The 23,584-nt window shown below is 46.3% G+C and overlaps 1 protein-coding gene across 4 annotated transcripts in view; it reads left to right on the forward strand.

The window, feature by feature from the left end:
• Positions 1 to 284: 284 nt before the first annotated feature.
• DNAJB6 (DnaJ heat shock protein family (Hsp40) member B6) overlaps positions 285 to 23,584 on the forward strand; it is a 54,642-nt gene continuing 31,342 nt past the window's right edge. For 3 of the 4 annotated variants that reach the window (XM_043871854.1, XM_043871853.1, XM_043871856.1), the window contains exons 1-3: positions 285 to 434; positions 21,999 to 22,089; positions 22,971 to 23,080. In XM_043871854.1, coding sequence (XP_043727789.1) covers positions 22,025 to 22,089; positions 22,971 to 23,080 — 175 coding nt within the window. In that variant the 5' untranslated portion in view covers positions 285 to 434; positions 21,999 to 22,024. Of the gene's footprint in view, positions 435 to 21,118; positions 21,369 to 21,998; positions 22,090 to 22,970; positions 23,081 to 23,584 lie in introns of those variants that run through there. The other variant, XM_043871855.1, reaches the window with a different exon arrangement.

Consider the following 23,584-nt stretch of genomic DNA (forward strand, 5'->3'; position numbering starts at 1 on the left):
ACACAAGAAATGACTCCACAGAATCCAGGGCGGGAAGACTAAAACCCACAGCGCCCACGCCTCAGGCCCCAACGGACACTGACCCCGCGCCAGGAACCCACACGCCGAGCCGCGCTGCTTCCGGCGACGGGGCCTCGGCTACGCATGCGCGCTGCCTGCCGCGTCCCGGGCCGCGCAGAATCTTCGGGAAGGCGGGGGAGGTGGGCGGGGGGTAGGGGCGGTCGGTGCTTTGCGCACGCGCGGCCTCAGGGCCGGGCGGAAGTCCCGTCGCCGCGCCGCCGCCGCCTGACGCACTTCCTGTTTGTTGTTGGAGAAAGGAGAGAAAGGAAAGCGCGAGGACCGTCGCCGCCTCCGCCACCGCGCCGCCGCGCCGGAGCCGAGGATCCCCGGCCGTAGCCCCAGCGCGCCTTCCGCCGCCGGCTCCCGCGTCCTCGGTGAGGGCCGCCAGCGGCCGGGGGGAGGGCCCGGCGGCCCACCTTACCCGGGCTTCGGCTGCGGCGTGTGGGGCCGGGGGCAGAGGACTCGGAGAAGGGGCCTGAGGGCTGGAGACGGGGTTTGGTGTGGGGCCGGGCCGGGCGCGCCGGGGACGGCGGTAGGCCGCGGCCCGGGTTGGGGGTCGCGTGTCGGGGCGGGCTCCGTCCTGTTCCCTCGTCCCCTTCACCGCTCACCGCTCCTCCCCCTCCCGGCCGCCGCCGCCGCCGCCGCCGCCGCCTGTCCCGGCGGCCCCCTCCTCCCCGCGCCCTGGGGGCCCCGCGCCGGCGGTTGGGGCCGGGCGGGTGCCGGGCCGGAGCGGCGGGCTCGGGCTGGAGTAGCAGAGCAGCGGCCAGGGAAGGGGGCGAGGGAGCTGCCGCTTGGGAGGCTGAGGGTCTAAGTGTTTGAAAGCCCGGCGGGGACGTCTCTGAGCCCAGGAGGGAGGTGGGTTTGCGGGAGGAGTAGGGGGCCGCGGGCGGGGTCCGCGTGTCCGGAACTCCCTGCCGGCTCCTCCGAAGCGTGTGGATGGACGGTCAAAATGAAGTGTTTGGCTTCCACCTCACCGAAAAAATCGGTTCGCTTGGTTTGTGTTCAGGCTGTATGGCGGTTTATATAACTGAAGTTTCTGTCAAGTTTTGCCCAAGTAAGGAAAGAATTGACGCAAGAAGTGGAAATTGCAAACTTGTGTTGTCTCGCGAATCGTTTTCAGAGTGTGTGTGGGTCGCCAGTTAGACGTTTAAATCTCACTGCTAACTCACGAACCACGGAAAGGACACGGCCTTTGTGGAAAGGTCTCCGCACCAACCCGAGGGGGCTGCCTGGCAAACATGAGCGGGGCGGCGCCCTTTGTATTCTCAGCCTTTTTATTGCAGTTGTGGACTCGTACTAAGACTATGGCTAGAATATTTTAAGGCGACTAATTGATTTAGTGGAAAAGTTAGGCCGAATGACCAAAAAAGGAAAGAAAAACTCTTATCATTTGAACTTGCTTGTTGATGTTTTAGTCGGTTTTTTCCTAGTAGTTAAGCGAATCAATGTTATCTTGATTTGTGAAAGGCATTTTGTACTTCTTTCCCCAACCTATTTCTAGACCACCCCTCCCCCTGATTCTGTCTGGGAAGTTTAATTAACACTTCTCTTGTTTCCAGTCAGAGACCTTAGCTCCTATGGGTGTGTTTGTGTGTGTTAGTCCCTCTTTCTCGTGTCCGACTCTGCTACGCTGTGGACTCTAGTCGGCTAGTTTTTTCTGTCATGGAATTCTCCAGGCAAGAATAGTTGGAGGGGGTAGCCCTTCCCTTCTCCAGGGGATCTTCCCAACCCAGGGATCGAACCCAAGTCTCCTGCATTGCAGGCAGTTTCTTTACCAGCTGAACCATTATGAGTGTCCTTTTGCGTGCTAAGGAACTGTGGAATTTGGGGGGTTATGCAGAGTATGAACTTGGGGAATAAATTGGCTGGGTTAGTCGTTTGTAGGTGTGGATGACTTGAAGTGGGAGGAGAACAAAAGGGGATGAGATGTTAGTTTTAGAAATTGGCTTCAGCAGGCTTGGTGTGTAGTGCTGTGCAATAGGAGAAAGTTAGGAATTTAAGGATTTTTCCAGAAATTTGACATGTGTTCAGCACCCTCTTAAAAATATCATTGTTTTGAATTCGTATTTTCTTGACCTGTAAGTGGTAGGTTTGAGAATCATTTCTGGCTGCAGGAGAGAGACTTAACCTGGAGGGCTGGGTGGAGAGTATGGTTTGAGTAATACTCTGGATACTTAGTGGAGAATAGGGAATTGTGGTGTGCCTGCCTGCAGTGAGTGCAAACAATAGCCTTACTCTTCAGGCAAACCCATTGAATTTTTAGGTGTTTGATCTCAGGGTAGGACCATTTCCCCTTGTATTGACTCTATTTTGGACGCTCCAAACAGAGAATTGTGCTCCTCACCAGCAGTGACGTTTTCCACCTGGACTCAGGTTTGGGGTGGAATGTGTCTGTACCTTTCATACTTTTAAAGAAGACACAGTTATTTTCAGTTTGGTTTTTCAGCATCGCAGTGTAATCCTCAGCGTGTCAGCTTAGTGATGTAGAGGTCACCTCACCTTCCACTGGGGTGCAGTCTATGTGACTGCACGTTCAAGGTCAGCTGCTGCTACCTTGGTTAACACTTAAAGATGATTAAATGTCACTCTTGGTGTCTGTTGCTAAGAAGTAAGTGAACGTAGTCAGTCGTTTGATATCTTAACAGAATTTTTAGAAAGCGTGTTTTTTGTTTTTGCTTTTTCACTTCCTTGGAAATGATCTAGAATGTAGGCGGGTGTTCTGTGTTATAAACCTGGTTTGCTTAAAATTCGTCCAGGATGCCACCCAGTGGCAAGAGCAGGTTAACTGCAGGCTTATTTGTGAATTAGGATGGGATCAGTGGCAAGATTTAAGAAGTGCTGTGGTTTCTCTTGGTGAATAGAATTTAAGAGAACTTCAAACTTAAAAAAAGTGGGATAAATGAAGAAAGGAGAAGTTGTTGAAGGTAAGAATAGTGCATAGAAAGACAGTTTTAGAGCCTGATTGAAGAAAGTGGCTTACTGGATTTGTCAACAAGAAAAAAAAGTTGAAAAAGTTGGTGCTTCTATTATAGATTATGAAGTGTTTTTCAAATGTTTATTTTTAGGGAGACAAACAAAAAACAGTTGACTACTTTTGTTTCAGTATCCTACTTAAGTAAATGTTGGAGAGTGCTTTAGAAGGCAAGCTTGTGCCTATCTATTCTTCTATCAGAGTAAAATTTTTTATTTCTGAACTGAAAAAAGTAAATTTTAAAAATACTTCATTTTTAAAGTGAGGGGCGTTTCTGGAAAAAAGACTAAAAAGTTAAATTTCTAAATGTTGCAGTATATATCAAAGTAGAGAAGATTCTAATTTATATTCTAAACCTTACTTCAAAATCTATTCCTTATTTAGGCATAGTTTGGTTTTCTGTAAAAATTGTTAACCTATTTGTAAGGACTTCTTGACTATTCTAAATAAAAAGCAGCAATCATTGCATTTGGCTGTGAGGCAGTGGCTCTATTTGTATGTCAGAATACTCCCAGGTATTTTAGGTTTCTTAAACTCAGGTGCAAAGATCACATGTCTTTGGAATGGTGATTTTTTACGGCAGCATGTGATTTTGTGTCCTTTGAAATTTTCATCCTATCTTTGTCACCAAGAGAGGTGGGGAAATGGCAGCCCACTCCAGGGTTCTTGTCTGGAGAAACCCTTGGACAGGGGAGTCTGGCAGGCTAGTCCATGGGGTTGCAGAGAGTTGGACCAGACTGAGTGACTATAGTTCATTCTTTCACTGTGTGTGCTGGCGCCCTGGGCCCTCCTGTGAAGGCCTTTGGGCAAACCTGAAATTTTCCACCGTGTGTTTCGGTGACTGTAGTGTTGTCCTGGACCCAGAGTGCTCGGAAAATATTGGTTGAATTAGATCCTTTTTTCCTGGTTTATCTGTGCCCCTTCTGTGGTTAATAATGGAATCCAGAGCTTAGGGGGGTTTAGAGAACAATATGGTTAGCGTACAAATTCAGTTCAGAAGCACCAGGACTGATGAAACACTATTACTTGCTATGTATTATTTTAATGAAAGGAAGTTAGTCATACCTATAAGTGTCTAATGGGTGATGATTGCCAGATGAGAGAATGGTCTTGGATCTTGAGTTATAGAGGAAATAAATTCCCTTGTTTGTTTCTGGAATACTTTAAGAACAAGATCTGTAAGATGATTTGTGATAAGGAGTGACACTTGACCTCTGTCTTTGCCCCTTACTCTCTGTGCTCCATCTCATTCATCAGATAATGAGATGATGTGGAGGAACTTGTCCACTATTTTTGCCATCTATTTCTTTTTAAAGTTGCCTCCTTCCTTTCCATTAAGCAGTAGTGTTGCATAACATTAGTTCCATGTCACAACATGAAATCAGCATTTAAACAAGGTGTTTACTTTAAAGTTTCTGCACTTGTAAGTTAGAAGTAACAAGTATCTTGATCTGCTGATTTTTTAAGTTGAAGAATAGAGAATGTCTTCAAGAGACAAATTGCATTATGTAAAACATTGTGTAATATGTACCAATCTGTGGGGGCAAAGCTATCTGGAAGGAGGAATGTTGATTTTTTTCCCCCCTTCAGCTCCATTTTCAACATGGAGTCTCTTGGATTGGAAAGGAATAAGGAGCATTTTTATTACAAGCAGAGCAAGGTTTCTTAGATGTTAGATGGAGAGATATTTGAGAACAGTCTCTTGGGTGGAAAGATGGTTATTTAAAAATTTTTATTTTGCTGTGCTGTGTGGCATGTGGGATCTTAGTTCCCCAGCCAGGTATCAGACCCATGCCTCCTGCAGGGGTATTGAGGAGCCCAAACCACTGGGCTGCCAGGGAATTCTCAGGGTTTTCAGGTTGGCCCAGTTACACACTTTTAATTTGTGTGGATGGGCAAAATTTGGGACAAAAAGCCAAAGGACTCAGTGCAGAGATGTCTTTGTCACCCCCGAGCTTGAGGGACATGACTTGAGGGTCATCGTACTGTAGAGGCAGGAAGGCTGGTGTGTTGGTAACAGTCGTGTTGGGCACAAAAGTTCTTTAGTGTCGATGAGACCATGGGGCATGTATAATGACTTGGAAATTCTCCTTTAGAAATTCAGTAGAGACACAGTGTTATAACTTAAAAGGGACTAGTTATGCAGTTCAAGAAACTTGGCTTTTCAGAGCTGACTCACAGGGCACCTCTTCTGGATGGATATTTGTGACTGTCACCTGAGGTGCTTGTTTAGAGTCTTGCATATGAATAGTTGAAGAGGGAAAGGAAATGCTCCTCTGAGTGGGCCATTGTAAGTTAAATTCTACACATCCATCCTGGCACCGCCCCCCCCCTTAACCATTGAGTTGAGCGACCCAGGCTGAGGAAGGAGAGGCCCGCACCTTGGAAGGTTTACAGCTCTGTCTCAAGTGTTGGTGGTGGTGTGGTGTGTGCCCCGTGAGACCTGTACAGTCACACTCACTCTCAGAAGGAGGGGCGTCCTGGGAAACCCTTCCTGAGCCACAAAGGCCTCAAGGGAAGAAACAGTTAGCTGAGGACCCATCTTGCTCACCAATGCACAAAATAAATGGAGGGGAAGCCCAGGTGCTCACAGACACAGTTCACAGCTCACAGCTGTTGCTGCTCCAGGCTGAGGAGCTGTGTTTGGTCCCTGGCAAGGAGCGTGGCCGCTCACTGCTGGAGTTGGGCACTGCCGCTGATGTTTCCTTTTCTTGTAAAAGTGAAAATCCTCTTCGAATTTCTTGTGATTGTCAAAAACAGGTACTAAATGTGGGTTTTTTTTTTTAACACATTCTTTTTTTTTTAAATTATATATTTGGCTGCGCCAGGTCCCAGCTGTGACACATGGGGTCCAGTTCCCCAGCCCGGGCCCTGCATTGCGAGTGTGGAGTCCCAGTCACTGGGCCACCAGGGAAATTCCATGTGGGTCTTGCTTCACGGTGAAGTGTTGTGACAAGAGCTCTGGAAAAGCAGGGCACATCTGTGTTGCTGAACTGGTCAAGGGGTGAAAGACTGCAGCAGCTGGATCTTCGTGCTGACGACCGCCTCTTTGTCAGCTGTGCGTCTCTCCTTCCAGGGAACCTTGAGATAGCAGCTAATTGCCATGTGAAACCATGTTTGGTGTTAAGTACAGACAAGTATTCCTTGTTTCAGCATTTATAATTTTGGTTTTGATGTGTGTAGTAGTAGTTCAGGCCCAGGCAGGCCCCGTTTTATAGCGGTTCACTTTAGTGCAGGTGTTGCCCCCCCCAACCCCCAACTGATGGTTTGTGACAGTCTTGCGTCGATCAAGTCTATTGGTCCAGTTTTTCTCACAGCGTTTGCTCACTTCGTGACTGTCACAGTTTGTAATTCTCATGATATTGTCAAGGTTTTTCATTATTAGATTAATGATCTGTGATCAGTGATCTCTGATGTTGTAATTGTTTTAGGCCCTTCTAAGACCATCTAAGACCCTGTGTTCTGACTGCTTCACCAACCCACTGTCTTTCTCCCCCTCCTCAGGCCTCCCTGTTCCCTGAGACACAACAATACTGAAATTAGGCCAGTTATATCTCTGCAGTGGGCTCTTCAAGTGAAAGGAAGAGTCTCCCGTCTCATTTTAAATTAGAAGCCAGGAATGAAGATGCTTAGTGATGAAGGCTTGTGGAAAGCTGATAGGCTGGGAGCTAGGCCTCTGTACGCAACAGCCAGGTTCTGAGTGCAAAGAGAAGATTCTTGAAGGAAAGTGCTACTCCAGTGAACACATGAGTGGTGAGAAAGCAAAATCACCTTTCTGCAGTTGTGGAGAAAGTTTTCGTGGTCTGGAGAGATCACTAAACCAGCCACAGTGTTGCCTTAAGCCAAAGCCCAGGCAGGGCCCTAACTCTTCAGTTCTGTGAAGGCTGACAGAGATGAGGAAGCTGCTGGGGAAAGTCTGAAGCTGGCAGAAGCTTGTTCATGAAGTTTGAGCGAAGAAGCTGTCTCTGTAACATCATGCGCAAGCAAGGTGAAGCAGCAAGTGCTGGTGTGGAAGCTGCAGCAAGTTATCCAGAAGATCCAGCTCAGATCATTGGAGAAGGTGGCTGCACGGAACAGCAGATTTTCAGTGTAGATGAATCAGCCTGATGTTGGAAGAAGACTCTGTTGGGACGTTCATACTAGAGAGGAGAAGTCAGTGCCTGACTTCAGAGCTTCTGAGGACAGGCTGGCTCTCTGTGAGAGGCTAATGTGGCTGGGGCCTGAAGTTGAAGCCAGTGCTCATTGACCATCTGGGAATCCTGGAACCCTTGTCAATTATGCTAAACCTACTCTGCCTGTGCTATGTAAACGGAGCAAAGCCTGGATGACAGCACATCTATTGACAGGGCCGTTTCCTGAATATTTTACACCCACTGTTGAGACCTACTGCTCAGATTAAAAAATTCTTTCAAAAATTGCTGCTCATTGACAATAACCCAAGAACTCTGGAGATGTATAGTGAAATTCATGTTGTTTTTATTCCAGCTAACACAACCTCTATTCTGCAGCCCATGGGGTCAAGGAGTAATTTTAGACTTTCCAGTCTTGTTATTTAAGAAATACACTTTGAAAAAAAAAAAAAAAAAGAAATACACTTTGTAAGGCTATTGCTGCCATAGACAGTGATTCCTCTGATGATCTGGGCAAAGTCAATTGAAAACTCTCTGAGGACTCACCATTCTAGATGCCATTAAGAATATTTGCAATTCATGGGAAGAGGTCAAAACACCAACTAATTATAATTAACGGGAGTTTGGGATAAGTTGGTTCTGACCCTCATGGATGACTCAGGGGTTCAAGACTCAGTGGAGGAAGTAACGGCAGATGTGGTGGAGACAGCTGGAGAACTAGATTTAGAAGTGGAGCCTGAAGATGGGACTGAACTCCTGCAGTCTTGTAAGAATGTGTGAGTGGTAGAGGAGCTGCTTCTTTAAAAGAATGCATAAAGAAAGTGGTTTCTTGAGATGGCATCTACTCCTGGTGAAGATGTTCTGAGGATTGTTTACCTAACAACAGATTGAGAATATTACATAAACTTAGTTGAAAAAGCAGTGGCAATATTTGAGGATTGAGTCCAATTTTGAAAGAAGTTTGAAAGATGGCATAGGCTGGCTCCATAAACCTATCTCTTTGCCCCACTGTAATCTCTCCCCAACATTGTTCATACTGTCTTATTGTGTATGCCTAAGTTGTTTTTTTACATGTCTGTCTTCTGAACTTGGTAACTTGGTCCCAAAAGTGTCAACGATTGTTTTTGCGTAGTAAATATGCATAAATTTGCTCAGAATTACTTTATTAGTTTTTTCCTGAGAATGAATGTGTTGATGGTATAATTGATACCCAAAAGGTTTTGATCTGTTTAGTCAGTGGGCCAAGATACCCAAGGTGGAATGTATCAGGCAAGCCGTGGACTTCACTTATCTGGAGAGCTACAGTCGCACAAAGGGAACAGAAGGAGAGAGGACGTGGCTGCAGGCCTGAAAAGACTACGGCTCAGCCCGGTTTGTGTTGCCCATCAAGTTCCAAGGTTTCCCAGAGGATCTGACACAGCACTCACAACTTGAGTTGAGAAGAAAAACAGTAATGGGATCCACTGTGCCTCCTGCAGTGGAAGGGCGGAGTGCTGACCCTTGGACCACCAGAACATCCCTGGTGTCTGTACTTGAAACGCATGACAGTCACTCCAGTTACCAGAGAGAGAAATACTAGGGATTTAGGGTATACCATAAGAAATATAATTAACACTGCTATACGTTATATAGAAAAGAGTAAATCCAAAGAGTTCTCATCACAAGGAAAAATACTTTTCTATTTCTTTCATCTTGTATTTATATGAGATGGTGGTTGTTGTTTAGTTGCTAAGTCATGTCTGACTCTTTTGTGACCCCATGAACTGTAGCCTGCCAGGCTACAGGCTCCTTTGTCCATGGGATTTCCCAGGCAAGAATATTGGAGTGGGTTGCCAGTTCCTTCTCTAGGAGATCTTCCTGACCCAGGGATCAAACCTAAGTCTTCTACATTGGCGGGCAGGTTCTTTACCGCTGAACCCCCAGGGAAGCCCCATATGAGATGATAGATGTTCACTAAACTGATTGTGGTAATCCTGTCATGATGCAAGTCAGATCGTGATTCTGTACACCTTAAATGTGCGTAGTGGTATATGCCAGTTATGTCTCAATGAAACTGGAAGGAAAAAACACACATCAGCCATTCTCTTGATGTTCAGAATCCCTTCTGATCTGTGGATGTTTCGTCAGTTTTGTTCTGCTGTCATTTTGACATCGTTGTACTTTTTTTTCTTTTTGACTTATTTTTTAACTTTTTATTTTAAAACCATTGTGTATTTATAGAAGAGTTGCAGAGATAATACAAGAGTTTTCCTGTATGCCTCTTACCCAGCTTTCCTTAGTATAACATGTAACCATGGTGTGTTTATGAAAAATAAAAAATTAGGTTGGTATAGTACTTAAACTACAGACTTCATTCACATCACACCAGTTTCCCGCCCCACCCCCATCCCCCAGCATTCTCTTCATGCCCCAGATACCAGTCCAGGAGCTCAGACGGCACTTAGTTATCATTTATTCTTAGTCACTTCCAAGCTGGCACCGTTCCGCAGTCTTTCCTTGTTTTTTTTCCTGACCAGGCCTGCAGTTTTTGCTAGTAGCATCTTTACTTTCTTGATTGACAGCATCTCCTAGGCTTGTCTTGTACCTTTCCTGTTCCAGACCTAGCATTAGCTAGGGCAGTAAAGCGTCATTCCATGAATCCCTAGTGGAGCTGACCGTGTCCTTCAGAGCTGTTTTTTTTCTGGTCTGGACAGCATGTTGTATCTGTTGTGATAGTGTTTACATATTTATAGCTCATCTTGGCTGTGAGAAAAGAGGCTCCCACAGGATTTCAGAAAGGGTATGTGGTGACACCAAAGACAGAGAAAAGTGATGGGGTTTGAGGGGGCTGCAGTGAGTGAACCACACAAAACTGTGGATTGGTTTGTTGTGTGTGGGTGGAGCGGTGTAGAGCGTGGTGAGGGTTTCCAGCGTGGAGTAAAATTATAGGAAAAGGCCAGGTGGGAGTGGGGAGGAAAGAGCGTGAGATGTGGTCATGTTCTATTTGGGGTGTCTTGTCAGACGTCCAAGTGGCTGTGTTGAGAGCCATCTGTCTATTTGTGTCTGAAATGCCAAAGTGAGGCCTGTGATTGGGGCTAACATGAGGGAACCATTGCTCCATACATGGTGTTTTAATAACGGAGCAGATGAAAGCGCAGCAGTAGGGTGGGAGGCCTCAGCCCCCGGCGTTCCCACTGCTGACGGAGGGCAGCAGGCAGGCAGGTGGGAGGCAAACTGGGGGCCTCCGAGAAGAAAGCCCAGTGTGCTTGGGGTTGCCAACTCTGCCAGCCTGAGCCCTGAGAATGTGCCCTGGGTGTTAATGGGGGAAGTGCTTCCTTGTGACCGTAAATCAGTGAGGTTCAAGCGGTGGGCTGCCTGGTGCTGGCCAGGACTGTGGTGAAGGCACTTCCTTCCTGGGCTGTCTCCACTTAGAAAGAAACAGCCCCCATGGCCTAGCGCCTCTGTCCCCAGTGCTGGTGCTGGTCCTGGGGATGGACGGCTCTTGCCGGGGACGCAGTAGGTGCTAGCAACGGTCACCTTTGGCGGGCATGGCCCGAGTTGAGGCCCATCCTGCCATGTCTGTGCTGCCTCGAGGGTCTTGCTCTTCCCACCATACTGGCACATTGTTGCCAATGCAGGGCAAAGCGATTGGACTTAGGAAATCGTGAGCTTTGAACTAGGAACAAAGGTGTCTCTTGTTCACTCGCTAAGTTGTGTTTAACTGTGTGTGACCATGGACTGCAGCACGCCAAGCTTCCCTGTCCTCCTCTGTCTCCTGAAGTGGGCTCAAACTCATGTCCATTGAGTCAGGGGTGCCATCCAGCCGTCTTATCCTATCACCCCCTTTTTTCTCCTGCCCTCAATCTTTCCCAGCATCAGGGTCTTTTCCAGTGAGTCAGCTCTTCACATCAGGTGGCCAGAGTATTGGAGCTTCAACTTTAGTGTCAGTCTTTCCAGTGAATATTCAGGGTTGATTTCCTTTAGGATCAACTGATTTCATCTCCTTGAAGTCCAGGGGACTTTCAAGAGTCTTCTCCAGCAACGCAGTTCAAAAGTGTCAATTCTTTGACACTTAACCTTCCCTGGTGGCTCAGATGGTAAAAGAATCTGCCTGCAATGCAGATAGACCTGGGTTCAGTCCCGGGTTGGGAAGATCCCCTGGAGAAGGGAATGGCAACCCTCTCCAGTATTTTTACCTGGAGAATTTTGTGGACAGAATAACCTGTTGGGCTACAGTCCATGGGGTTGAAAAGAGTTGGACACAACTGAGTGACTAACATTTTTAGCCTTCTTTATGGTCCAACTCTCACATCCGTACATGACAACTGGAAAAACCATAGCTTTGACTAAATGGACCTTTGTTGGCAAAGTGATGTCTCTGCTTTTTAATACGTTGTCTAGGTTTGTCACAGCTTTTCTTCCAAGGAGCAAGTGTCTTAATTTCATGGCTGCAGTCACCGTCCGCAGTGATTCTGGAGCCCAGGAAAGTAAAATCTGTCACTGTTTTGATTGTTTCCCCATGAAGTGATGGGACCAGATGCCATGATCTTCGTTTTTTGAATTTTGAGTTTTAAGCCAGCTTTTTCACTCTCCTCTTCGCTTTCTGCCGTCAGAGTGGTATCATCTGCGGTTGTTGATGTTTCTCATAGCAGTCTTGATTTTAGCTTGTGATTCATCCAGTATGGCATTTTGCATGATGTACTACTGTACATATAAGTTAAATAAGCAGGGTGACAATACACAGCCTTGATGTACTCCTTTCCCAGTTTTGAACCAGTCGGTTGTTCCATGTCCGGTTCTAACTGTTGCTTCTTGACCTGCATACAGAGTTCTCAGGAGGCAGGTCAGGTGGTCTGGTATTCCCATCTCTTGAAGAATTTTCCACAGTTTATTGTGATCCAGACAGTCAAAGGCTTTAGCATAGTCAGTGAAGCATAAGTAGGTTTTTTTTGGATTCCCTTGCTTTTTCTAGGATCCAGCAGATGTTGGTAATTTGATCTCTGGTTCCTCTGCCTTTTCTAAACCCAACTTATATATCTGGAAGTTCTGGGTTCACATACTGTTGAAGCCTGGCTTGAAGAATTTTGAGATTTATCTTGCTAGCCTGTGAAATGAGTGCAGTTGTGTGGTAGTTTGAACATTCTTTGGCATTGCATTTCTTTGTGTTTGGAATGAAAACTGACCTTTTCCTGTCCTGTGGCCCCTGCTGAGTTTTCCAAATTTGCTGGCATATTGAGTGCAGCACTTTAACAGTATCTTCTTTTAGGATTTGAAATAGCTCAGCTGAAATTTCATCACCTCCAGTAGCTTTGTTCATAGTGATGCTTCCCAAGGCCCGCTTGATTTCGCACTCCAAGATGTCAGGCTCTCTCTAGATTGAGTGACCACACCGTCATGGTTATCTGAGTCAATAAGACCTTTTTGTATAGTTTTTCTGTATATTCCTGCCACCTCTTTTTAATCTCTTCTGCTTCTGTTATGTCTACTCATCTTTGCATGAAATATTTCCTTGGTATCTCCCGTTTTCTTGAAGAGATCTCTAGTCTTGCCCGTTCTATTGTTTTCCTCTTATTTCTTTGCATTGTTCACTTAAGGCTTTTCTGTCTCCTTGATATTATCTGGAACTCTGCATTCAGTTAGGTATATTTTTTCTTTTCACCTTTGCCTTCCGTTCCTTTTCTTTTCTCAGCTTTTTGTAAGTCCTCAGAAAACCACTTAGCCTTTTTGCATTTCTTTTTCTTAGGGATGGATTTGGTCACCACCTCTTGTGTTATAGACCCCTGTCCATAGTTCTTCAGGCATTCTGTCTATCAGATCTAACCCCTTGAATTTGTTCGTCACCCCCACTGCATAATCAGAATGGGTTTGATTTAGGTCACACCTGAATAGCCTAGTGCTTTTCCCTGCTGTTTTCAGTTTAAACCTGAGCTTTGCAATAAGGAGCTGACGATTGATCTGAGCCACAGTCGACTCCAGGTCTTGTTTTGCTGACTGTATAGAGCTTCTCCATCTTTGACTGCAGAGATTTTGATGTTGGCCATCTGGTGATGTCCGTGTGTACAGTCGTCTTGTGTTGTTGGAAGGTGTTTGCTGTGACTGATGCATTCTCTTGACAGAGCTCTGTTAGCCTTTGCCTTGCTTCATTTTGTACTCCACAGCTAAACTTGCCTGTTACTCCAGGTATCTCTCGACTTCCTACTTTTCGCATTCCAATCCCCAATGATGAAAAAGACATCTTTCTTTTTTTTTTTTAGTGTTAGTTCCAAAAGGTCTCGTAAGTTTTCACAGAACCGTTCAAATGTAGCTTTTTCGACATTAATGGTTGGGCATAGACTTGGATTACCGGGATGTTGAGTGGTTTGCCTTGGAAGTGAACTGAGATGAATCTGTCGTTTATTAGTTTGCACCCCAGTACTGCATTTTGGACCCTTTTGTTGACTGTGAGGGCTACTCCATTTCTTCTAAGGGATTCTTGCCCACATTAGTAGTTTTAATTGTCATCTGAGTTACATTTGCCCATTCCCATCCATTTTAGTTCAGTGATTCCTAAAAGTGTCAGTGTTCATTCTTGCCATCTTGACAATGTCCAATTTACCTTGATTCATGGACCTAACATTCCAGGTTTATATACAGTATTGTTCTTTACAGCATAGAACTTTACTTTCACCACCAGACACATCCAAAACTCAGCATCACTTCAGCTTTGGCCCAGCCTCTTCATTCTTTCTGGAACTATTTCTCTGCTCTTTTCTATTAGCATTTTAGACATCTACCGACCTGGGGGACTCATCTTTGGTGTCATATCTTTTTGCCTTTTCATACAGTTAATGGGGTTCTTGAGGCAAGAATATTGGAGTGGTTTTCCATCCTCTCCTCCAGTGGAGCACATTTTGTTAGAACTGTCCACCATGACCCGTCCGTCTTGGGTGGCCAGGTACGACATGTTTCATAGCTTCATTGAGTTACACGTGACTGTGATTCATGTGATCATTCTGGTTAGCTTTCTGTGGTTGTGTGTTTCCTTCTGGAGGCTGTGGGATTGTAGTTCTTGCTGCTTCTGTCTGCCCTCTGATGGATGAGGATTAATGGCTTACGCAGGTTTCCTGATGGGAGGGACTGGCTGTGGGGAAAACTGAGCCTTGCTCTGGTGGAGACCCTCGCACACTCCCAGGCACGTCTGACTTGGTCTCCTGTGGGGTCACTGCTCCTTTGCCTGGGTCCTGGTGCGCACATGCTGGTCTGTGTGCTCTGCAGGGGTCTGTTCCCCCAGCCTGGGGAGGTTCTGAAGTGTCTAAGCGGTGGCATCGGGTACCCTGGGGCTCTGTGTTTCAGAGTGGTTCAGGCAGTGGCTTACTCTTAGGAGAGGGAAGCTCCGTCCTGAGGCTTCTCCCCTCGTCCCTTTGGTGACTGTGGTCTCGTAGGGTCTCCCCACATGTTTCTGCTGGGCGCTGAGATGTCCCCTCGTAGCAGCAGCAGCTGGAGCTCGGAAGTCAGAGTAACCGCCGGGGGAGTCACTTGTCAGCAGAGGGTCAGTTAGTCGTCTCTTGTTAGCTGAGTCCGTTGTTAGCAGATTGGAGTACAGGTGGCTGCTTGCTGGTTCCTGCTGCGCTCTAGCTGCCCTTGGCCGTGGGCAGGTATCTCATCCCCGAAGGTGTGCGGTTGCTGGGCGCCTACCAGCCGTGTCTTCTGAGCAGTGTGCTTTGGATTGTGGAACTACCAGTGAGAAACACTTTTATATTATAATTGGGTGCTCACTCCCATATCTGATTGCATTTAAAACAAGATAACCAGTACTTTTTGTTGAGCATACGCAGACACAGTTCAGAAAAACTGTACATTGAACAACCATGTACTCAAAAGTACATTCTCCAGTTAGTGTTTTGTTAATCTCTGTTATGTATCTGTCACAGCTGCTTTGAACGTTAAAATGATAGGATAAATTACAAGAAAACAGTAACCATACAGTTTTTTCTAATTTGTAATTTAAAAAAACTCTGGGATTTTATTTGATAAAGATATCTATCAATATTTTTATATTCTAAAGAAGGGCAAATGTTGTCTGTTTTGAGTTCTTAACCTTCTAATGTCTGTAGCTTTTATTAATGTATTTGGGGTCCTTAATTTCACTTTGGCCAGTTGATGAAATTGATATGTAGTTCATGTACGTCTGAATATCCTAACATCCTTATAATTTTTTTGACCCAAAAGCGTTCTTAAAAAACGTTTGTTACCACAGCTATTTCTTTGTGGTTTAAGATATTGTTTAAGTATACTCCATCTTGTGGGTGTATGCTTGGTATTTTATAGTTGTTAGTTCCAGGTCCCTGTTTTATGTCCCATTACATCAGGTCTGTTAAATGTGCTCAAATCTTACAAGTTAACTCTCGGTCCGATTAATCATATGATTGTGGGTGTGTCTTTTAAAAAATGTTTTTATTTATGAATTTCAGCATAGCTTATTTTTTACATGACTGAAACTGCACCCTGTTTTAAGTGAATGCCTCAGGGGTATTACATTCACATTGTTGTGTGTTTTATCAGCACCGTCATCTCCAGAACATTTCTGTCCTCCCATTTGAAACTCTATACCCACTAAAGGGTAACTCCCCACTCCCCCTCCCATCCAGCCCTGTGGGAATGTTTCCTTTTCCCCCTTGTAAAGCGCTTCCTGATTGGAAGTCGTGGAGGCCTTGTGAGTTTATCCGCGTGAATCTGTGGTTCCCCAGCAGGCCGTGTTCCACTGCTTCCTTCCATAGACTCCTGTTGCTGACACATGCCTCCTTCCATAGACGCCTGTTGCTGATACATGCCTCCTTCTATAGACTCCTTTGCTGACACTCGCCTCCTTGGTGTGGCCTTGTGCGTCTTTCTGCACCACGACTTTGGATTTTTTTCTGTCTCTTGAGTGTACAGTTGACTCTTGAACAATGTGAGACTTAGAGGTGCAGATCCCCTGCAGTTGAAAAGCTGCACATGACTCTCGACTCCCCCAAAACGTACCTACTAGCCTGCTGCTGACTGGAGCCTTGCCAGTAATGCAGCATTGATTAGCACATACTTTGTGTGTTACGTTGCTGTGGTCTTAAAGTAAGCTAGAGAAAATATTTAAAAAATTTCTTTAAGAGAAATTGTATTAACTGCATTTATTTATTGATACCCTAAGTTTATGTTTTTACAAGATGGATTGTCTGTCAGTATCTACATCAATGTTGTCTTACATGATACCAAATCCTGTAGATGTGTTTGTAACATGGGCCAAGAAAAGTGAAAAGATAGCGTAAGGAAGAAATTCATGGTGGTTTTTAAGTATAATGCATCCATTATAATGAAGTGGGAGCAGTATGGTTGCTTTATGGTCGCCTAGCCTATACGCTGGTGAATCCATTATGACATACAGTATTGTACTCATTCATAATACGGTATTGGAAACACATTAAAAAAAAAAACCCACCTACCTGTGATGATAAACTGATACTGGGGGGAGAGACGTACTGTGTAAATATGTAGTCCTTTGAAAGCAAAGTTACAGAACAGAAAACTAAAATGTTGCTGTTCATTCATTTTGTATTAAAGTCACTCCCTTATCCTTTGCATTCTTGACACTTTTTAAAGATTTTTCAGTATTTCTAGGCTACATGGTTCTTCTGTGAGCTTTCTTAAGTTGTAAGTCTCCAAAAAATCTTTACCAATATTGAGAAACATTGAGAAAAATACGCATGCAAGTAGACCTGTGCAGCCAAACCCGCCTTATTCAAAGGTCATTTGTAGTTTTTAAAAAATCCAGTTTTAATGAAAATAAGGTGCCCAGTGCACACCTTAAACTTGGAGCAGTTGAATGTCGGTTGTGTCTGCATAAAGCTGGAGAAACCGCCTAAGACACCGTTAGGAAGTCACTGATCTTACTTTCGTTACTGTTGGAATTAAATGAGGTACTGTTTACAGAACACTTAGAATTACTCTCACTAAACATGTTTTGTTAAAATAGGAAATATTAAAGTCCTGCTTTGTGCTTTTTCACAGAGTTTCCTGTGTGCACGTTCCTCTCATCAGTAAGGTTACGTTTTATTTAAAAAATGAGGTACAATTGACTGGAGACTTGCTGATTTGAATCGTTTCTCTATTGCTGTGATTGCCACCTGAGTTAGCCTACGCCCCTTTCATTGTGAAATGACCATTCCTTGGAGGGATAACATTTAAGATCTGGTTTCTTAGCGACTCTGAATGAATGACACAGTCTTGTTGGCCGCAGTGACTGTTGTGGGCATTAGATCTCCACAGCTCACTGAAAACTCCCCACACCATTAGGTGTGTACAACCTGGTGGTAGAGTTAACTGCTCTCTGGGGATCGGCGGTAAAGAAGCGCCAGCAGTGCAGGAGATGGAGGTTTGATCCTGGGGTCAGAAGATCCCCTGGAGGAGGCAGTGGCAACCCACTCCAGTGTTCTTGCCTGGAGAATCCCAGGGACAGAGGAGCCTGGTGGGCTACAGTCCATGGGGTCGCAAAGAGTCAGACACGACTGAGCAAGTAAGCAACAAACTTCTCCAGCCCAGCTTTCTCTTGTCTCCCAATCCTGGGATTGTATTTGGTGGCTTTGGGGTGCTGGGAGCATTGTGGGTTAGTGGAGGCGGTGGGACTGCCTCCGCGGTTCTGAGGCTTAATGCTTTGATTCTCAGTGATGCCGTTTTCCAGTTCAGTTCTCGTCCCCTTTTCCTGCAGTTACAGCCTTTCAGTTCACTCTCTCAGTCATGTCCAACTCTTTGCAACCCCATGAACTGCAGCACACCAGGCTTCCTTGTCCATCACTAACCTCCCAGAGCTTACTCAAACTCATGTCCATGGAATCGGTGCTGCCATCCAACCATCTCATCCTCTGTCAACCCCTTCTCCCACCTTCAGTCTTTCCCAGCATCAGGGTCTGCGAGTCAGTTCTTTGCATCAGGTGGCCAAAGCATTGGCGCTTCAGCTTCAGCGTCAGTCCTTCCAATGACTGTTCAGGACTGGTCTCCTTCAGGATGGACTGGGTGGATCTCCTGGCTGTCCAGGGGACTCTCAAGTCTTCTGCAACACCACAGTTCAAAAGCATCAGTTCTTCCGCACTCAGCTTTCTTTATAGTTCAGCTCTCACATCCATACATGACTACTGGAAAAACCACAGCTTTGACTATCGGGACATTTGTTGGCAAAGTAATGTCTCTGCTTTTTAATATGCTGTCTAGGTTGGTCATAACTTCTTCCAAGGAGTTTTTTTAATTTCTTTTAATTTCATGGCTGCAGTCAACCATCTGCACTGATTTTGGAGCCTAAAAAGATAAAATGTGTTACTGTTTCCATTGTTTCCCCATTTATTTGCCATGAAGTGATGGGACCAGATGCCATGATCTTACTAGTTTTCTGAATGTTGAGTTTAAGCCAGGTTTTTCACTCTCCTCTTTGACTTTCATCAAGAGGCTCTTTAGTTCTTCGCTTTCTGCCATAAGGCTGGTGTTATCTGCATATACCTGAGGTTATTGATAATTCTCCTGGCAATCTTGATTCCAGCTTGTGCTTCCTCCAGCCCAGCATTTCACATGATGTACTCTGCACAGAAGTTAAATAAACAGGGTGACAATATACAGTCCTAACATAACTCCTTTCCCAATTTGGAACCAGTCTGTTGTTCCATGTCCAGTTTTAACTGTTGCTTTTTGACTGGCATATAGATTTCTCAGGAGGCAGGTCAGGTGGTCTGGTATTCCCATCTCTTGAAGAATTTTCCACAGTTTGTTGTGATCCACACAGTCAAAGGTTTTGGCGTAGTCAGTGAAGCAAAAGGAGATGCTTTTCTTGATTTCTCTTGCTTCTTCAATGATCCAGCTGATGTTGGCAGTTTGATCTCTGGTTCCTCTGCCTTTTCTAAAACCATCTTGAATATCTGGAAGTTCTTGGTTCACATACTGTTGAATCCCGGCTTGGAGAATTTTGAGCATTACTTTGCTAGCGTGTGAGATGAGTGCTAGAACTAACGCCCAAAAAAGATGTCCTTTTCATCATAGGGACTGGAATGCAAAAGTAGGATGTCAAGAGATACGTGGAATAACAGGCAAATTTGGCCTTGAAGTACAGAATGAAGCAGGGCAAAGGCTAACGGTTTTGCCAAGAGAATGCACTGGTCATAGCAAACATCCTCTTCCTGCAACACAAGAGAAGACTCTATGCATGGACGTCACCGGATGGTCAATACCAAAATCAGATTGATCATATTTGCAGCCACAGAATGGAGAAGCTCTATACAGTGAGCAAAGACAAGACCGGGGGCTGACTGTGGCTCAGATCATGAACTCCTTATTGCCAAATTCAGACTTTAATTGAAGAAAGTAGGGAAAACCAGTAGACCATTCAGGTATGACCTAAAGCAAATCCCTTACGATTATACAGTGGAAGTGACAAATAAATTCATGGTATTAGATCTGATAGACAGAGTGCCTGAAGAGGCTGGACAGAGGTTCGTGACATTGTACAGGAGGAGGCAGTGAGTAAGACCATCCCCAAGAAAAAGAAATGCAAAAAAGGCAAAGTAGCTGTCTGAGGAGGCCTTAAAAAACAAATAGCTGTGAAAAGAAGAGGAGCTAAAGGCAAAGGAGAAAAGGAAAGATATGCCCATTTGAAAACAGTGTTCCAAAGAATAACAAGGAGAGATAAGAAAGCCTTCCTCAGTGATCAATGCAAGAGAAATAGAGGAAAAACAGTAGAATGGGAAAGACTAGAGATCTCTTCAAGAAAAGTAGAGATACCAAGGGAACATTTCATACAAAGATGGGTACAATAAAGGACAGAAATGGTATGAACCTAACAGAAGCAGAACTTATTAAGAAGAGGTGGCAAGAATAAACAGAACTATATAAAAAAGAGTTTAAATCCTGAAGAGATTTGAGAAATATGTTGCTGAGATTGAAAAAGAAAAAGAAGAAAATGAAAAGAAGAAACAAAGCATCATGATGAAATGAAATTTTGCTTGTAATGATTTTTAAATTCAAATCATGGCTGATTTCCAAAAGGATACGTATGCGTTTCCATTCCATTTAATCGTACTGTCCAAGTGTCCTACAATAAATTTGCCTATTTAAAAAAAAAAAAAGATCTTTACAACCCAGTCAGTCATGATGGTGTGATCACTCATCTAGAGCCAGACATCCTGGAATGTGAAGTCAAGCGGGCCTTAGGAAGCGTCACTATGAACAAAGCTAGTGGAGGTGGTGGAATTCCAGTTGAGCTATTTCAGGCCCTAAAAGATGATGCTGGGAAAGTGCTGCACTCAATATGCCAGCAAATTTGGAAAATTCAGCAGTGCCCACAGGACTGGAAAAGGTCAGTTTTCATTCCAGTCCTGAAGGTGGTGCCAAGAAATGTTAGAAACTTTAGAGGAACCTGTATTCTGTGGATCCTCATCGCAGCTATTAGTTTCCTGTCCAGCAAAACAAGTCCCATCTTGAAAACACAGCAAGAACAAAACCGCCCCCCAATCTCGGGATCACCATTCTTGGTGTAATTAACTCTGTTTCTGGTACTTGAGGTCCTGCTTTCCTGGGCACTCAGCTGGCTCTTCAGATGTGTGTGTTGGGTTTTTACCTAACACTTATAGGGAGTTTGAGTTGGTCAGAGGGGTTTCTAGTTTTGATTCTGCTTTGATATCTATTATTTGCTGCATGAAGTTGTTGGACTGGTAAGGAGGGCTTCTCCCTGTGTCTTTCTGATGCTCAGATAGATGCAGCCAGCCTTCTATAAAGTCAGGGAGGGCTGTGCCGGCGGGTGTGCATACCTGCATGCTGAGTCACGATGCAGCAGACTTGTTTTTTTACCATGAGTTGCTCCCCAGTTTGGAAAAGTGGAAACACAATACAGCTGTGCGCCCGGTGTTGAGAGACACAGTGTGTTCCGGTTGGGGCCATATTTATATCTAACCTCAGCAGAATGGTCTCAGGGAGGTTATGGTCTCGTAAATTTGTTTACAGTCAGAATATTTCTTCTCAAAACGTGGTCTTAGAATTTGGGGGAAGGCTACTGAAAGCCTGGCTTCAGTTCAGGGCTCAGTTGCCAACAGAATACCTTGACTTACTGGCTGGAATAGTTTTGAAGGCTTGTGTGGTGTGGTCTGTTTCATGTCAGTTGTTGGTCATTGGTTTAATGAGGTGACTTAGCCAGTCAGATTAAAGACGGACTTCGCTGGACTTCACGTCTTGAGAGGCGGCAGGTGTGTCAGTCGTGATTGGCGTGTGACTCGAGGCCCCACCGTCGTAGAGGAGGTGAACTCGGGGGTTCCCATCCCGTGAGTCCCTGCAGGCCCGCTCCGAGGCTGCCGTCTCCCTGCGCTGCCGGCAAGGTGGTGCTGGAGGCCCGGGAGGCAGTCACAGGAACAGCCCCGAGTCAGAGCCCCGAGTCAGGCGGGGCAGCCTGCCGTGGAGGGTGTCTGCGGTTCCCTGTGGCGTCCCCAGGCTGGGGACAGGGTGTTGGTCAGGTGGCTGCAGTCTTGCCCAGCGCCTGGCACAGGGCGTGAGGAGGGGACGACGCTCCAGTCGGTCTGGACCAGGGGCCTGGCAGCTGGTGGGCAGCGGGCCCCAAGGCTGCTGCAGAGTCACCTGTCGGTTTTATTTAGTTGAGGCTATTCTTAGCCTATTTCAAAGCGTTTTTTCCTACATCAGAAAGGGTCTTAGGGTGTGAGACTTGGAAGTGGCTCCCAGACGAGGCTCTGGCCTGACAGGCTGGTGGTTAGTGCCCAGGCGAGGTGACATCTCCCACCTCCTGCTCCGTCCCCCCACCCCGTACCCCCGCTACCAGCCCCGCCTGGACCGTTTCGTCACTGACCGTGGATTTCTGATTGCAGGACTCGTTCCAGCAGCCTGTTAAAACATGGTGGATTACTATGAAGTTCTAGGCGTGCAGAGACACGCCTCGGCCGAGGATATTAAGAAGGCGTAAGTAATCGTGTTCTGAAAGAGTGCCTCTGCGCACCTGTGGTGTGACTTTTCACGGCCTGTGGAGACCAGATGGCGGTTTGCGTGCTGTGAGTTTCTGCTGCAGTCTAGTTTGAATGTTAGATAGCGGTTAACAAGTTAGCTTGTGCCTCTCCAGACCTAGGCCCACCTGTCATTCGGGGAGAAGGCCACTTGGTTTCCTCTGGTACTGTATCTTGGGACATGGACTCCATTTCTGCTGGAATTAGATCAGAAACGCACTGAGGGTATGAGATCAGCCCAAAGAACTTTGATGTTGGACTTAGAAACAGGACCGCCTTGGCGCTCATGGGGCGCAGCCATGACGTCCTCGTGGGCTTGCTTCCAGTCCCCGCCCTGTGGCCGGTTCCGGTCCATGTGGCGTTTGAGCCCTGCACCCCTGTGTCCTTGCTGCAACTTTGTGACCAGGGCCTGGCCCCAGGGACGGACCTGAGGAAAGTCTCAGGTCACAGGCAGCTCTCAGGGTAAACTGGGATCTGTTTGAGTCACTTGGTATTAATGTATAGCAGAAAATGGATGGTGTTTCAGCTGTGTTACAGTGGGCTGTGGGATTTCTCATGCCGTGCATGGTCACACCCAGGAGCGCCATGGTGCAGTACTCTTCTTAAATAGGGTGTGACTGGCATGGAGATCACCACCCAAGGGGTGGGCCTGTTCTCTGTTCTCTTACGCGGGTGTGGGGGGGGCGTCACTGCTGCTGCCCCTGGGGGAAGGGCAGGGTGTGTGCCACGTCTGTCTGGTCTCAGATTAGAGCTTTTGCTTTGAAAATGTTTGCTTCATGTGACATGTTAGACACCACCCTGGATGTCGGATGTGATCAGTACCCTTAACTCCTTTTTAAGGTATCGGAAACTGGCACTGAAGTGGCATCCAGATAAAAACCCCGAGAACAAGGAAGAAGCGGAGAGAAAATTCAAGCAAGTAGCTGAGGCATATGAGGTGTTGTCAGACGGTAAGTGGGGAGTGTGGGGGCTGCACCCCCCGGGCGGGGCCTGCAGAGGGAGGCGTGGCCGGGGGGTTTGAGGCCGTGAGGGGGGTTTTCTGGGCAGACTGGGCGTCCTGTCCCTGCCAGCCTCCTGATAAGGCCCTGTGAGTGCTGCGGGCGCCCTGGCCTCCAGGAGTCTCCTGGGTGGCTCTGTGAGAGGACGGGCAGGCCCGGACGCTGCCTGGCGCTGGAGGCCGCCTGGATTGGGGTGTCGTGGCCTCTCGCCCCCGCCCCCTCCTGAGCGCCCGGCGCTGAGGTGCTGACCTCCCCCTTGGAAGGCCCTCCTGAGTGTTGGGAAGTCAGGTGTTGCGCACACAGTTGAGGTTTGGACTCCACAGCTTATAGGTTTCCCTGCCCTGTTGGAGTTAGGAATTGAAGGGCACTGGAAGCTCAGGTCTGTTGGTTTAGTTTCAGGGGTCGTACAGAGAGGGTTAGCCAGGCCTTGGGTTCTCAGTAAGAACAGCCTTGGGG

This window comes from Cervus elaphus, chromosome 18, assembly GCF_910594005.1.
Source record: "Cervus elaphus chromosome 18, mCerEla1.1, whole genome shotgun sequence".
Classification (NCBI taxonomy): domain Eukaryota; kingdom Metazoa; phylum Chordata; class Mammalia; order Artiodactyla; family Cervidae; genus Cervus; species Cervus elaphus.